Below are 16,285 nucleotides of genomic sequence, written 5' to 3'. Positions count from 1 at the left end.
CTGCTCCCCAGAAAAATGAGCACTTTTCCCCACCTTCTTGGCAAGCATTTGCCTGCCTCATAGCCCCCAGCTTCTGGGGTGCACTCAACTCTGCAGTCATTTACTCATCGATCTGTCCTTCCTTCCTTCCTTCATTCATTCGCACATGTATTCATTCGTTTGCAAATCTATTCATCCATCTGCTTATGTGGTCATTCCCTCTGTGTTGATTTATGGAGCAGGCCATGCACCAGGGACCGAGGTAGGCTCTGAGGCCACTCCAGTGAGCCAAGCTGATCGGACTTTTGTTCTCGTGGAGCTTACATTCTGATGGGAGAGGTGGACAATGGCCATCAAGCAAATGAATAATCTGAACAATTCTCGGGAGTGGCAGGCAGTTGTATGATGCTGGAATAGGGAGGGAGCACCTTTGTTCAGTGCTGTCCGGGGAAGACTTCCTGAGATGGGATCCCTGAGCAAGGACCTGACAGGTAGGAAGCTGCACTGCAGTGAGAACGAAGGACACTGCTTGCTCCAGGCTGCCTCGGGACCCTGCCCAGGGGTCTGCAGGGCAGAGGACAAGGAACCACACATCCAAGCCCAGCATTGCAAAGTGCGTGGCTTGTTCAGACCCCTGATCACTCATGATCAATTTTTCAGGCATCTGTAGGGGGAGGAGCCCTGATGTAAAGGCCGGGCTGTGCCAGCAGACTTCTGTGCCTCTGTGGGTCACCAGTGTGTCCAGTGTCTGCGTCTTGGTCAACTGACCTTCCATCCCCCTGAGTCAACATAAGAAGTTCTGATCCTGGAAAGTGCAGGAGAGGTTCAGGTGATTTCACGAGGAGGGGACCTTGTTGGGGTGTGACATCAGCTTGTGCCACCAGCAGGCCTATGTCAGGTGTGAAAGGGTCAACCGACAAGCACCAGCACCTGAGCCGAGCCTCCATCACCTCGACCTGGGCGGCCATTTGCCCCGACACAGATGGTGCGGACAAAGGAGCTTAGGGAAGGAGGAAGCAGAGGGGCGGGGCTCAGGACTCGAAAGACACGGGCTCGGGACCCCTTGGTCCTCAGCAAGGTGGGAGCTGTGTGCAGCTCAGTGAAGCTGGAGCAAGTCCCTGGCCGGCAGGGACTGGCTTTGCAGGCAGTGAGGACAAGGAACAAGAGCCCTGGGTCAAGGTGGGCCAAGGATGGAAGGCACTTGGAGAAGGATGGGCCGGCACAGGAGGGGTGCAGACAAGACACCACACGCACTCACAATGTCTGAGCTGAAGGGCTTCACGTTGGCCTGGCGGCTGGAACTGCTCGTGAGGGACCATACCTTGGTTTTATGCTTGAAAGCCGCTCTCACCTTCAAAAGCAGAATGGAATGCTCAATGGAAGCAATTTCAGAAGTGGAAAAAGCAACAATAAGAGGTCATTCTAAAAGGTCCTGAGGAATTTGTGCTGATGCCAGGCCCAGAACACTGCACATGGGGTGAGACAGGATTCGGAGGTATTGGGTCTAAACAGTCAGTGGTTCTAGAGCTGCACTGTGTGTCATTGATTCGTTTGGCAGATACAGACTGTGCCCATCCCCCGCACCAACTCCCGCCATACCCAGCCCTGCACGGGGAGAAAGCTGGATCTCCCGGTCTTTACTGACCTCACGGCTCTGGGTGAAGAGACAGGACATGCTCAACAATGAACAGCATGGGGGCAGGGCGAGTGACTGGCACAGACATCACCCAGAGCAGTAAATGAACAAATGCACGAGTGGGGCAGGCTGTGTGTGGTTCTGAGGTTGCTCCCCTTTCTGCTCCCTCTGCCACGTGGATCAGTCTCAGCCTCTGCTAGGGCTGCTCCCTGGTCTTTGCAATCATGTGACCTCCCTCTTCCACTGGCTTCCATCGTCCTGGGCAACTCACCCTGCGTGTTCCACCCCACATCTCCTTCCTCTCTGCCTGACCATTCCTGTGCAAATGGACAGAATCTCCTGAAAGAGCACAGATGTGGGTGTTCCCACCCTGTTCTCAATCATCATTCCAGAGGCATTTCCCCATAATCCCAGCCTGTTGTGTGTGTGTGTGTGTGTGTGTGTGTGTGTGTGTTTGAGTCACTTCAATCATGACCAACTCTTTGCAACCCCATGGACTGTATGTAGCTCACCAGGTTCCTCTGTCCATGGGATTCTCCAGGCAAGAATGTTGGACTGGGTTGCCATACCCTGCTCTAGATGATCTTCCCGACCCTGGGATTGAACCCGCGTCTCACGTTTCCTGCAGTGGCAGGTGGGGTCTTTACCACTAGTGCCACCTGGTGCAAATGCCAAGAAACATGGTACCAAACCCACAATGTAAGGGTAAAACTTTTCCTATGGATTACTGGTCCTCAGAGATGGGATCCAGAGCAGCCTGCACCATCCCCGTGGCCAAGTACATGGCAGGGGCAATGGCCCAGACTGCACCAAGAGGAATGAGCCCACTCCAAGTGCCCCAGTGCCCTTGGAAGCCACATCACAAAAGCCCCGTCTCTAATCCCTGTAGTCAAGAGTCTTCCTTACACCCCAGGTCAGCTTCCTGTATGCCTTGGGGGAGGTTTTGCTGGGAGCCCATCTGCATCTCACTCTCCCTAATACACCAGATGCCAAGCAAGGTCCTAAGTCTCCAACTCAGTTACTCTACACTGTCTCCATGTCCCCTCGTCGTCCATGCAGCCAGCAGCCCCTGGGTGACATCAGTGAGGGAGGATTTGTGTATGTTGCTTAGCAACCGGGATGAGGGAGGAGGGACTGATGTGAAGCAGCCGCCTGCACACAACCTGTTACAGAAACCAAGGCTCATTCAGGGTTACAGTCCCAGAAACCAGCCAGATGAGGCCACACCTTTCCTGCTCTCTGTGCCCTTACAGAAATGAAAAACCAGCTTCATGTTGGCAGGAAGTGGAGCAGACATACCTCTGAATTCAGAAGACAGTGAAAGAGGAAGATGAAAAATCCCTGGGAAGGAAAGGGAAGAAAACACAGAATTAGAGCCTCTTGCATTTTTGTTACAAACACTTTCTGAGGGTTCCTTCCAATGTCACCCATGGACTCTAGAGTGGCATCAGTATGGCTTGGTGTTGGAGAGGATGGGAGCAGGCTGTGATGCTTCACCATGAAACCATGCGGATGGAAGGGTGTCCTGTAATCTAACCTAGATGCAGGCAGACACCGTGGCCAAGATACAGAGACAGGTACATGCCCAGATTGGCTTAACCTGGAAGAGGAGCAAACTTGCTGGGGAGGACAGGTGGGAGGGCACGAGCCTACCAGCTAAACAGCCCTTGTGTCCTCACCGGCAGACCAAGTATGATGATGACAACGAAAACAGATCCAAGACAAGGATGTCCCCAAACATCTAGAGACTTCTCCTCTGTGTCAGCACTAGGCAAACACTTCATCTCATTGAGTGCTAAAAGCAGCCCCATGAAGTGGGTCCTATTACTGTTCCCGTTTTATGGAAGCGGAGACCAGGATACAGAGGATAAATGAGGAACCCAGGACCTATGGTGTGTAAGGGCTGCTGCCACGACAACCTATCCCCTGTCACCATGACAACCAGAAGAAAGCTGTGTATAGGGGCTTATTACAGATTAAAAGTGCAACACAGCTGCTGGTCGTGAAGACCCAGAGGCAGCAAGGACATCACGGTAAGGGCTGAGCTGGGCCGCAGTGACGTTGGCCGGGATTCAGCCCGCAGCTCGGCTGTGTAGGCTATGGATGGCAATGAGCATTCGCCTCTGTCCTTCCAGCAGGGGCTTGTGGGTCTGGGGACTCAGACTCTGGGCATCTCAGATCTCTGGTTTTCAGGCCGTTACCTTTTCTGTCCTTCCATGTAGAGGGCAGATGAGAACTCAGAACCTGAGGTACCTCCCTCTTCACCACCCCTCCATGCCCGGCTCCCTTTTAGGAGCCACCCACATGCTGATCATCTTCCATTCAAGCTGGATGTATCTCCCACAGGTACGTCCCTGAAAGATGAGGCAATCCTGTTGTAAATGGGGTCCTCCAGGCCCTGTTTGCTCAGAGACCCCAGTGTGTGCCCCATCCATGCCTCTGTCCTCTGGGATGCTCCCACCCTACGGGCTCACAAGGTGAACTCCTGTGGAGGGAACAGATCAGAGTGTCTCCGTCCTGTTGCCATGGCAACCTGCACCCACTCATCTATTCACAAAGCTGACAGCTCCCAGGCTGACAATCCCATTGGGCCCTCACCTGTAAGGAGTTGAGTATGGCAAACATGTACTGGAAGACCATGGCCTGGTTGTTGACAGCAAGCACGCCAAAGACCCACGAGGTTCCCAGGATGGGCAGCAGCACGGCCACAGCTTTTGCGGTCAACCTGCCAGAGAAACAGGGATGGGCACTCTGGTGACGGGCAGACAGGGAGGGTCCAGATGCAAGGCTTCTGGCTGGGAGCAGACAGAGCCGCTGCTAGAAGTGAGACCTGGCTCCTCCCTTCAGGAGACCTTGGGTGAGGCGCTGACCACCCCAGATGTATAAGACAAGGTCGCTGCCAGGCCAGCCCTGGGCCAAGCTGATCCAGGGCTTGTTCTGCTCCGGTTGGACTGCAGCCCGTTCTGGGCATCTGGGAGCCAGCACGTCCACTGGGCAAACTTGGGATGGCCACCCTGACTCAGCTGGTGGTGATGCTGACGCAAATGCTGATCCCAGGTGTCACAGAGGGAAGCAGAGCTGTGGGGCTGGGTAGGGTGGGAGACACACCCAGTGCTGGGGCACCTGCAGCATCAGCCCTGAGGCTCCCCCTCGGAATGTGAGTTCCTCGAGAAGAAGGATCTCGATTCCCCAGTGTCTGGAGAGCCCAGATAGAGCTGGTGTTGAGGCAGTGCCCATGAGGTTGTCTGAATCCTGGTTGTTTCTGATATGCCCTGCAAATCACATGCTAACTGAAGCCCAGGCTACCTGACTCCTGCAACAGCTCAGCTTTCCATGGGGATGAGGGTGGAGGGAGGCTCTGCATGTGAGCTTTAGAGAAAAGTCTGGAGGCTGATGGGAGCCGTGCTGCCCAGGTCAGCAACCGGCACACCCCTCGTCCTTCAGCGCAGTGGCTGACACAGTCTCGCTCACTGGAGAGTGAGTTGTCTGGAGGCTGGACTTTGCATCTCCACAGCCCCAAAGCGCAGCAAGGCGCCAGAACCTGCAGGCTCTCTGGAAGTGGTCACTGAACGGATGAAGGAAGAGCTCATAGATGAGCCCTCCGACGTGGGGGACATGGATCCAACCCTTTCCGGAAGGTGGTGTAACAGCCCCAAGGCACTTCCGGGTCAGAAAGCCAAGCTCCCGGCACTGACAGCTCCTGGCGGCAAATTCCTGAGAAACCAAAGGTTGTTCCCGCATGTCAGCTCTCAGGGAAGCTGCCGCCGTGTGTTATCATAATGTTAACACCGTTAAAACACCCGAATCTGGGAAATAAAATATCGTGAATGATTTAGGTTCAAACTTTAGATCCTGGAAAAATCTGTAATTGAAAGGAGCAGCCGCCGACAAATCGGTATCAAATGTGCTACTTTAAAGGGATGGTTCATTTTTACTTTAAAAAAGAGAGCAATAAATGATAAGAATCTTGGGAGAAACTCCTCTAGTTGAGGCTCTCTGTGGGCTTGTTAACCAAGCTGCCAGGTCTTGTCAAAGGTGGAAGGAGCGGGGTCCCTGAACAGTCGAAGGCCCGGGAGGGGGACGCTGTCCACATGCACGTATGCATGACGCATGTACGCACCACGCACGCACGCAAGCAAGCATGTGACTCCTTGATGCCCCGCCCCAACTCGCTCCCCCCAGGGGCGGGGCCTGCGTGGGGCTTCACCTCCTGCATCCTCTAACCACCCAAGGCTCCACGTGGTTCACACCTCCCTCCCCATCCCCAGGTCCCTGATCTCACTGGGAAAACTCAATGTTCTCTGCTGCTTTCTGGGGAGTCTGAAGTCATGACCAATAAATAAGAGATGAGAAAGCAGGTGGAAGGCAGCCCATTAGGGCTCCAGAGGAAGCATCTGATCCCGTTAGTCACTGAGCACTGATTGAGCTGATGGGCAGGAAGAAGAGGCTTAGACTGAATCCAAGAGACGAGGAGCTGGAAGTGTCCCAAGGAGGCTGTGTTGCATCTTCCAGCCCAGCTTCCAGGGCTCCTGCTTCACCAGCCCAGAGAGGGGGTGGTCACTCTAATGACACTAAGAAGGGAGTGAGAGAGCTACTCAGGGTCCAGCTGCACCACGTGAAGAGGAGTCAGTGCTGGGTGACATCAGAGTCAGGGGTCTGTCCAGAGAGACCAGCTGGACTCTCTTCAGGAGGTCGGCCCAGGGCCGTTGTGTCACTTGAAGGACACAGGGCACGGGAGGGCACAGTGGCATTGCCCCAGTCATGGTTCCTCAGAGAGGCAGAAACACCCTCCAGATCACAGCCCCATCTCCCATGTGTCAGCCTCCACTCCGAGACCAGGTCCCCGTGGAGAGCAGGCAGGTCATGGGCTCAGCCGCCTCCTGGGCCATGATGCATAAAGAGGGGACAGGGGCCAGAGAGAAGGGGTGGGTGTGAGTTGAGACCTAGGCTGCTCTGGGCACAGCCAGGCCAGTGGTCCCCTGGGTGCCAGGTCAGAGGGGCAGCAAGAGCCTGTGCTGGAGACAGACCAGGGCCCTGTCCGTGGAGGGGAGGGCCTACAGACTGAGGTTGGGGTGAGGGAGGGTCGGGCTCCTCCCTGGCCAGGCCCCTTGGCTGGGGACAGGCTGCCTCATGGAGCAGCGCTGCCTGTTCTCGCTGATGAAAGAGGAAAGCAAGTGATCCTGACCCAGGAGCATCTCCAAGGTTTCCAGGGGCTGAAAAAGTCCAAGAAGCCAGAGCCACCTGTCAGGTTAATTTATAGTGTTTGGAATTCATTACAGAATAATTGTCTTATCGATTTGCCGCAGATATATTTACTCTTTTCCCTTTTAGATCAGAAGAGATGTAGTGTAGCTAAAGTAACTTACAGAATGCTAGCTGCCTAGTAACTGTGCCGTGTTTATAAGTCACTTCAGTCATGTCCAACTCTTTGTGACCCCATGGACTGTAGCCTGCCAGGCTCTTCTGTCCATGGGATTCTCAGGCAAGAACACTGGAGTGAGTTGCCTTTTCCTTCTCCAGAGGATCTTCCTTACCAAGGGATCAAACTCGCATGTATTACTTCCCTGGCATTGACAGACGGGTTCTTTACCACTAGCACCACCTGGGAATCCCGGTCTCTTTGTGTAACCCCCTAAATTCCCTGCAAGGAGCCACCTCTCCCACTTCCTGGCCCTGTGGTTTAGAGGTGCTGCCTGCACCCCAGAGCCAGGATGGACCATGTGACTCAGGCCTGAGTTAACTGCTGACTTCCATCCACTGTAACTGATTCATGAATGGGCATATGGCCTGGTCTGAGTCTGCTTGCAGGCTCAGGACCTCTGTCTGATTTTGAGGGAAAGAGACACACTTTCCCACGGACTTGAACCTTCTTTGGCAGCCATTTTGTCACCAGGAGGCACAGTTCATCTCAGGGTGAAGCCAACAGATGATGTGGGGCAGAGAAATGCAGGCAGACTGGGTCCTGGACTAAGCCATTCTAGACTCACTCCTAGACTCATGGTTGCCTTTTGCTTGAATCAGCTTGTGTTGGGTTTTCTGACACTTGCAAGCAGCAGATCCCCAATAATGGGGCGAGGAAACCCCAGAAGGCAGCAAATGTGAGTGTGGAGACACCTGCTCCTTCTGTGGATGGATCAGCCCCAGCACAGGTCAGGCCAACCTTTGAGATGGCAGCTATCACCCCCACCACACAGATCAGCAAAGCAGGGTGCTATGGGATTGAACAGCCCATGAGGTCTCAGCAGATGGTAAGGGCTGAGCCACAACCGACGCAGCAGGACAGTCAGGCTTGAGTACCTCTGTACCCCACCACAAGCTCCTCTAACTCTAGGGGTGAAGCTGTCTCTGGAGGATCATCCAATAAACCCCCTCTTTTACGGATGGGGCAGCGAGCTTGGAAAGGGGGCTGCTCCTGGTTGAGACAGATGAGGGCATGAGCTCTGTGCTCCCTGTGATGTCAAGTGGACACAGAGCTAGCCCAAGAGTGTGACCCGCCTTCCTGCCACCCCCACAGCATCAGTGGCGGGGTGGGGCATGGCTGACAGCCCCGGGTCCAGCTTACTTGAAGGCACTGGGATCTCCATGTATCTTGTAGTTCTCGGCGCTGATCTGTGAAATGACCCTGGTCACCGCGATGAGGATGCCAATGTTGACCTGCACGAGGAGCACAGGAGACAAGGTAAGGGCTGGAGCGCACCTGCAGGACATCTGAGTCCACCTGGGGGCACCCACTCCCCAGCCGGGCTTCTCGAGCAAACAGGTGGCATCTCTGGGAGAAATCTAACAGTGTCTTTGAACTTTCACCTACACAGATCCCCTGCAAGACTGCTTCCAGGAGCACACATCTATGCTAGAGAAAAGACAGCCCAACATCCCAGGGCTAGTCCCCAGAAGCACATCAAAGAAAGCACCTCTCAAGCCTCCCTGGTGATCCAGTAGTTGGGAATCTGCCTTGCAACGTGGGGGACACGAGTTTGGTCCCTGGTCCAGGAGGATCCCACATGCCGTGGGGCAATGAAGCCCGTGGACTGCAACTAATGAGACTATGCTCTGGAGCCTGCGAGCCACACTACTGAGCCCACGCACCAGTAAAGCCTGCACACCCTGGAGCCCATGCTCCACGACAGGAGAGGCCACTGCAGTGAAAAGACCACGCATTGCAACAAAGAGTAGCCACCTGCTCGCTGCAACTGGAGAAAGCCTGCATGCAGCAATAAAGACCCGGTGCAGCCAAAAATTTATAAATAAATATTAAAAGAAAGAAAGCAAGCACCGCTCCACTCAGCATTGAGGTAAGGAGGTTGTGAACTTCAGCATCAGACAGAACTGGTTCCAATTTCCTTTCACCATGTACTCCCTGGGTGTGACACTGAAGTCCTCTGAACCTCAGTTTTTCCACCTAATAAGTATTAACACCCACAGTGCAGTCTGAGTGTTGGAAAGATAGGAAATCACATCTCCAAAGCCCCAGTACAGCCTGACTCTCATCTCCTGCCCCTACTCCAGGCTCCCAGCTGTGGGATCCACAGAGGCCATGGTAGAGGATTCTTCATCTTCTGCCGAGTGCTTGCTCCTGCTAGGCAAGGTTCTCTTGGAGTCTGAGGGGCTGGGAGGCTCCTCTTGGGGACTGAGGGCTAGGGGCGGGGGGCTGCAAGGGTCGGTGGCAGTGGCTCCAGCACAATCCTCTCCCATGGGCAGCTCTCCAGGGTCCTGAACAGGAGTCCGACCAGGCAGATGACAGCAGAAGCATCCCCTCCCTCTAGATTTCTTTCCGCTACAGGATCCATGCCAGCTGGAATCCAGGGTCGTGCTGTGGCCAGGGACTTCTTTGTATTTGAAAAGCTCAGAGGTCATTTACAGAATCACTGAGGAGTCCGGCTCCTGGCCATGTGTGAACTTCCAGGCCCGACCACAGGTAAGAACAAAGACTTTCCCTGGCAAGCCTCCTAGGGAAAGTGGCCCTCCCCATCCCAGACCTGTGGTACAGCAGAGCATCCTAAGGTCTGAAGGAAGTTGCAGGCAGGGACTCAGGCCCCTCCCACCCTGACCGGCCATGCCACACATATATCTGCATTCCTGGCCTGAATACCTGCATTCCTGGCTTTCTTAGGGGGTCCAACCTGGGGCCTTTCCAAAGCACCTCTGCTGATACCCCTTATCCCAGGAGTCTTGCAGACATGTCTCCCCACTCTGCCTCAGTGACCCGCACCTTCTCCACTCCCAGTCCTCCTCCTACCTCCTCCTCCCTGGCTCCCTGGTCCAGGACTCAGCAGCAGCCTCTCCATCAGTGAGCATCCCTGCCTGCACTGTTCTTTGGGATGGAGCACCAGGAAGCTGGCCCTTGTGCCCATTCAGCCCCTTGCTCACACCATCACAGTAAGTGAATAACGGTTTATTAGTTTTTATGCATGTGTGTGTGTCTATCGTACATTTGTGTCTGACTCTTTGCGACCCCATGGACTGTAGCCTACCAGGCTCCTCTGTCCATGGAAGTCTCCAGGCAAGAATACTGGAGTGGGTTGCCATTTCCTCCTCCAGGGGATCTTCCCCACCCAGGAATCAAACCCACATCTCATGTCTCCTGCATTGGCAGGCAGATTCTTTACCACTGAACCACCTGAGAAGCCCCATTAGCCTTTATAGCAAATAACAAACAGATGCTGTCAGTGGGACCCCAGTCTTCACTGACCACCTCCACACGGGGCAGCTTGGCTCCAGATAGTCAGGCCCCCTCATTCACTCCCATTCTCTCACCTGTAAAGTGAGGTTAAAGGTGGACATCTCCCGAGGTCAGGGAGGATGGAAGAAGCTGGCAAACAGGAATAACCAGCCACGCCAGTGCCCTCCCCACTCCACACTGGGCAACACCCACAGGAGAGCCACACTCAGCAGATGAGAGAGAGGTGGGCCAGCACGGATGTGAAAAACGTGGGGGCAGCCCATTCAAGTGGGACTGTGACCAGAGAGTGAGGGAACTAACTGGTAGCCACTTTAAGAATGGGAATTTTAGGGACTTCCCTGGTGGGCCAATGGTTAAGAATCTACTTTCCAAGGCAGGGGGCACGAGTTTGATCCCTGGTTGGGACCTAAGATCCCATATCATAGGCAATGCACTTGTGCACCTGAGGTGCATAAGCCTGTGCACCTCAACTGGAGAGAAGCCCACGTGCAGCAACAAAGACCCAATGCAGCCAAAAATAACCATTAAAAAACAGAAAAGAATGTGAATTTTAATTCCAGACACTGAGGTTCAGGGAGGTCTGCAAACAGCGTCTTCTGAGGGCAGGTGGACACTGCACAGTCGTCTCCGGAGGCGACAAGCTGTGTCGTGGAGTTGAGACTATCAGCTGGAGTGGTGAATCAAAAGCACAGACCCTGCTTATCTCACCAAGACTCATGATTTTCATGATTAAACACTTTTCAGTTTCTATGCCTTTGGTTGATTTTCTAGAGTTCTGATACATCTGGGTTTCTCCCCCCTATACTTCCTCCAGTAAATTCCTTGCATTCCAGGGGAAGAATGCTTAGCGTGGTCCTCTCCTGCCTCTCTCACTTTGGGAATTTATATCCTGGGTTCCTCACATACTGGCCAAAGCTGAAGCCTTGTAAGAAAAGACTGGAAACAACCTGAATTGTTTCCGACAAGGAGCAGGTTGGGGGCTACCATGGGCAGCATGCTCCCTGGATGTATTATGAACCAAGGCAGCACTTTCTGTGCAGAAAATGCACACAAGGTGAATGCATATTTATATTCACCTATATCTGTGCAGCACTCCTAGGATACACAAGAAGTTAGTACCAGGGGCATCTGTTTGGGGAGGTGGGTGGAAACCAGAGAGTTGAGAGAGAGACGCGGGCAGAGACTATTCATATATATTATTAAGCTTTGCTTTCAAATTTTTAGCCATGTGTGTTAATGTTCAAAAGTCAAATTACTTAAATTATAAAAGGGGACTAACATAAATCCCTTTTCCTGTGACTGTTTCAGTGATGTCCTTGGTCTCAGGAGGAAAATAGGCTTAACCATGAAGTGTCCCGATAATTTGGGGGAGAGGATGGAGAAGCCACAAAGCCCAGAACCTGGGAGAGGGACGCCAGGGGAGGAGCCTGAACACCCCACGTGGCCCCAGAGGTCACAACACAACCGCCCCCTCCCTCTGCGGGCTTGAAGGCTGAACTGGGACCCTGCCCCAGACTTCTCAGGTGTGAAGCCAGACGATTCAGGCTACGGTTCACAGACTCCGTGATGTGGTCGCTAAATGCATGATCAGATTACTGCAAATCGTTTAACAGACATAGAAATGCTACAAGTGACTGATCTAATTTCAGATCTTGTGTTATTTCCTGGTCTCTGTATTTAAGACCCGGAAGAAAGCGTTTCAATAATGGTTAAGCTGCCGCATGATTGGATGTTATAATTCATCTCTCCAAAGCTTCTGCTGGGGTTTATTTCCCCTCTCTCTCAGACAACATGGGCCTGTCTGATTTCATCTGGCATGCATGCTTCCTCTGAGTTGGTAAGACAGTCACGTCCGCCACGGCAATACGAGAGAAGGCGCAGAGAACCTGTGATCCCGCATCAACGCACAGTTAAGTGGGAGATGGTGGCTGTGGGTGAAACAAATCTTTGTATTTTCATGAAAATACAAAGCAGAAGCGGACCCAGCTCCCCACTGCATTTCACTCACCCTGGCTTGTGCCTAGCTGCAAACTGGGAAAGGCTCTGCAGTGAGGCGTCTGTAACGTGAATATCATGTATCTCATCAACTAAGTGTCTCTGCATTCGAATAGCCAACAAGCTACTTACGACAGAACGTCAAACCAATAATTCACAAGCTCATTTCAGCAGGAAAAAAAGGCGGGGGGGAGGATATACACTCAAGACCATGGGGACCTCTGCTGGGAGGAGGGAACATCGTGGCAGGGCTTCTGGGGTTCAGACCATGCTGTGTTTCTTGACCTGACTCCGGGCTACTCAGGTATTCATGAAAAATCACTGGGATGTGGCCACGATTTCCCAATGAAAGTATAGAGACACATATAGACATAGTAAATGCTGCAGTTTGTATCTTTACTTGTTTCTATGTCCCTATAGGCATTTATGGAGAAGGCAATGGCACCCCACTCCAGTACTCTTGCCTGGAAAATCCCATGGATGGAGGAGCCTGGTAGGCTGCAGTCCATGGGGTTGCTAAGAGTCGGACACAACTGATCGACTTCCCTTTCACTTTTCACTTTCACGCACTGGAGAAGGAAACGGCAACCCACTCCAGTGTCCTTGCCTGGAGAATCCCAGGGACAGGGGAGCCTGGTGGGCTTCCGTCTATGGGGTCGCACAGAGTCAGACACGACTGAAGTGACTTAGCAGCATAGGCATTTATGACTCTGTATTTATATGTCTGTAACTGTAATTGTGTCCATTTCTGTATCTGTATTTAGGAATTGGTAACTGTATCCATGGGGCTTCCCTGGTGGCTCAGTGGTATAGAATCTGCCTGCCAATATAGGAGACGTGGGTTCAATCCCTGGGTTGGGAAGATCCCCTGGAGAAAGAAATGGCAACCCACTCCAGTATTCTTGCCCAGAGAAGACTGGCAGGCTAGAGTCCACAGAGTCACAAAGAGTCGGATATGACTTAGTGACTAGACAACAACTATATCCGTATCTATGTATCTTTATACAATGAGTTGACTCATTGGAAAAGACCCTGATGCTGGGAGGGATTGGGGGCAGGAGGAGAAGGGGACGACAGAGGATGAGATGGCTGGATGGCATCACTGACTTGATGGATGTGAGTCTGAGTGAACTCCGGGAGTTGGTGATAGACAGGGAAGCCTGGCGTGCTGCGATTCATGGGGTTGCAGAGTCAGACACGACTGAGCGACTGAACTGAACTGAACTGACTGATGTATTTTTATGTACCTGTATTTGTAGAGTCACACAACCACTCTGGCTTCTTCCTAGGTGAGAAGTGGTTGTTGTTCAGTTGCTCAGTTGTGTCCAACTCTTTTCAACCCCATGGACTGCAGCACACCAGGCTTCCCTGTCCTTTTCCTGGAGTTTCCTCAAACTCATGTCCATTGAGTCAGTGACGCCATCCAACCATCTCATCCTCTATCACCCTCTTCTCCTGCCCTCAATCTTTCCCAGCATCAGGGTCTTTTCCAATGAGTCAGTTCTTAACATTAGGTGCCCAAAGTACTGGAACTTCAGCTTCAGCATCAGTCCTTCTAATGAATATTCAGTGTTGATTTCTTTTAGGATTGACTGGTTTGATCTGCAGTCCAGGGGACTCTCAAGAGTCTTCTTCAGCACCACAGTTTGAAGGCATTTATTCTTTGGCTCTCAGCCTTCTTTATGGTCCAACTGTCACATCCATACATGACTACTGGAAAAACCACAGCTTTGACTATACAAAACTTTGTCAGCAAAGTGATGTCTGCTTTTTAATACACTGTCTAGGTTTGTCATAGCTTTTCTTCCAAGGAGCAAGCATCTTTTAATTTCATGGCTACAGTCACCGTCCACAGTGATTTTTGGAACCCAAGAAGATATTACCTGCCACTGTTTCCACTTTTTCCCCATCTATTTACCATGAAGTGACGGGACCAGATGCCATGATCTTAGTTTTTTGAATGTTGAGTTTTCAGCCAGCCTTTTCACTCTCTTCTTTCACCTTCATCAAGAGGCTTTTTAGTTCTTCTTCACTTTCTGCCTTAAGGATGGTATCATCTGTTTATCTGAGGTTATTGATTCCAGCTTGTGCCTCATGCAGCCTGACATTTCACCTAGGGTACTCTGCATATAAGTTAAATAAGCAGGGTGACAATATACAGCCTTGACGTACTCCTTTCCCAGTTTTGAACCAGTCCATTGTTTCATGTGAGAGAAGGACTTTAAAGCTCCAGACTTTTCTCTTCCCTGGCTTGGAGGCTCTCTCCCCAGTGGGGCTGGCATGGAACAAGCCCTATACGGGGCTCAGGTTGTGTCCCTGCTTCTGTAAGACCTGCTGGCCCCATAGGCACATCTGCACTCAGGCTCACTGAAGTCACCCAGGGAATGACATCCGTGTCCCTTCATAATCAGGTAGGATGGTTTGTGAAGGGACAGTTGGGAGGGGGGTCGGTATCTGACAGTGGGGTGAAGGATGAGCTGTTCCCAGAAGGGGCTTGGATCTGCCCTTTCCTGGCCCCTGCCATGGGCCCAGCAGGCATAACCGTGACAATCTCTGTCCCCCTGGTTCCTGCCCCTCCAAGATCAACCTCACCAGGACACACAGAAACCACATGTCCCAACATGAACCTGCACCTTGCTAAAGTGTTTTAGTTTAAAATTGCCGGGTGTTTTTTAAATGCATGGGATATGCAAACAGGTAGCCCCCAGACACGAATCCCTCTGGAGGGAACCCTATCCCATTGCATCCGTCCAGACATTTCTTTCCCACAGACATACTCATGTGAACCTGCGCCCAGACAGAGCTGTGCACACTTTACACAATGGGGCCAGGCCCTACCTGGGTCCTGAAAACTGCTGTCTTCAGGGGGCACCTCTGAACAATGGGAAACAACTCAACACGCACAACCCAGGGTCCTCAGAGGAGACAAGGAACATGAGACACACCCAACTGCAGCCAGAATGAGCCCTGAGGCTCAGAGAGGTTGGGTCTCTGGACCCCTCCACTGCGTCCCCCAGCCCAGGGTCTGCATGATTTTTCTCTCAAGGTCCAAGTAGCAAATACTTTTGGCTTTCTAGGCCTCACAGTCTCTACTGAAACAACTCAACTCAATGGCTGCAGCATGACAGCTGCTGCAGACGACTTGTAAGTAATCACCTGTGCTACTGCACAGGCTTTACCATGTGGGCCACAGCCCGCTGACCCTGCACTCGATTGTGAAGTCACTGAACAGTTCTAGGCCTACACCTCCCTCCTCATTATCCAGGGCTCCCTGACTTCCCCTGGCCCTCCTCAGACCCCAAGCTGGCTCCACGGTGGGATCCCCTGGAGCTCTGAAAGGTCCTGGAGCCCACATCCAGTAAATCTAGAACCTCTAAGGTGGGAACTGCTCCCACGCTCCCCAGTAACTCCCTTACTAACAAGTTTGAGAACTGCAGTCCTCAGGCGTTGATGGCTGATGTCAAGGAGAGGGGCTGGAGTGGGGCTGGAGGTAATGCTCCCCCAGGAAGGACAGTGGGGCTCCAGTGATCCTGGAGGACTCAAGGTGTGGGGACCCTGCTGCAGCCGGACCCCATGCTGCATGGATGGGGGGTAAGGATCCAGGCAGGGCAGCCTTGGATCCCCCGCTGTCACTGACTGAAGTCAGATGAAACACTCAGATCACCCAGGGAGTCTGGGAGGGGGGCGATGCTGCCGAGCCCTCCAGACCTGGTGGGTTAGGTCAGCACACAGACAGAACAGGGGACTTACACATTCAACTACTTCCCTTCCACTCCTGCCTGCCATCCATGCTCTGACCAGGAGGGTTTAATTGTTGGGGGGACTGGAGTCAGTCTTAGCCTGTGTCTCCGTTTGAGTGACAAAGTGAAGGGTCTTCCCTGACCCCAGGAGCAGGAGGCAAGAGTGCCCGCCAGGTCGCTCACGGAGGCCTCTGTCATCCTGTGAAAGGCCGGGTGTAACATGACTGTAGACAGTCTTCACACAGCCCTGGGACA

General features: G+C 52.7%; 1 protein-coding gene across 1 annotated transcript in view; it reads right to left on the bottom strand.

The window, feature by feature from the left end:
- Positions 1–16,285, bottom strand: part of GPR133 (G protein-coupled receptor 133) — a 177,706-nt gene that overhangs the window by 2,478 nt on the left and 158,943 nt on the right. The window contains exons 22-25 of the mRNA XM_010852442.1: positions 8,178–8,269; positions 4,214–4,340; positions 2,915–2,956; positions 1,238–1,330 (exon numbers count right to left, since the gene is read on the bottom strand). Coding sequence (XP_010850744.1) covers positions 1,238–1,330; positions 2,915–2,956; positions 4,214–4,340; positions 8,178–8,269 — 354 coding nt within the window. The remainder of the gene's footprint in view (positions 1–1,237; positions 1,331–2,914; positions 2,957–4,213; positions 4,341–8,177; positions 8,270–16,285) is intronic.

This window comes from Bison bison, unplaced genomic scaffold, assembly GCF_000754665.1.
Source record: "Bison bison bison isolate TAMUID 2011002044 unplaced genomic scaffold, Bison_UMD1.0 scf7180017864312, whole genome shotgun sequence".
NCBI classification, from domain to species: domain Eukaryota; kingdom Metazoa; phylum Chordata; class Mammalia; order Artiodactyla; family Bovidae; genus Bison; species Bison bison.
Note: the sequence above shows the minus strand (reverse complement) of the source record. Positions and strands in the feature narration are given on the sequence as shown.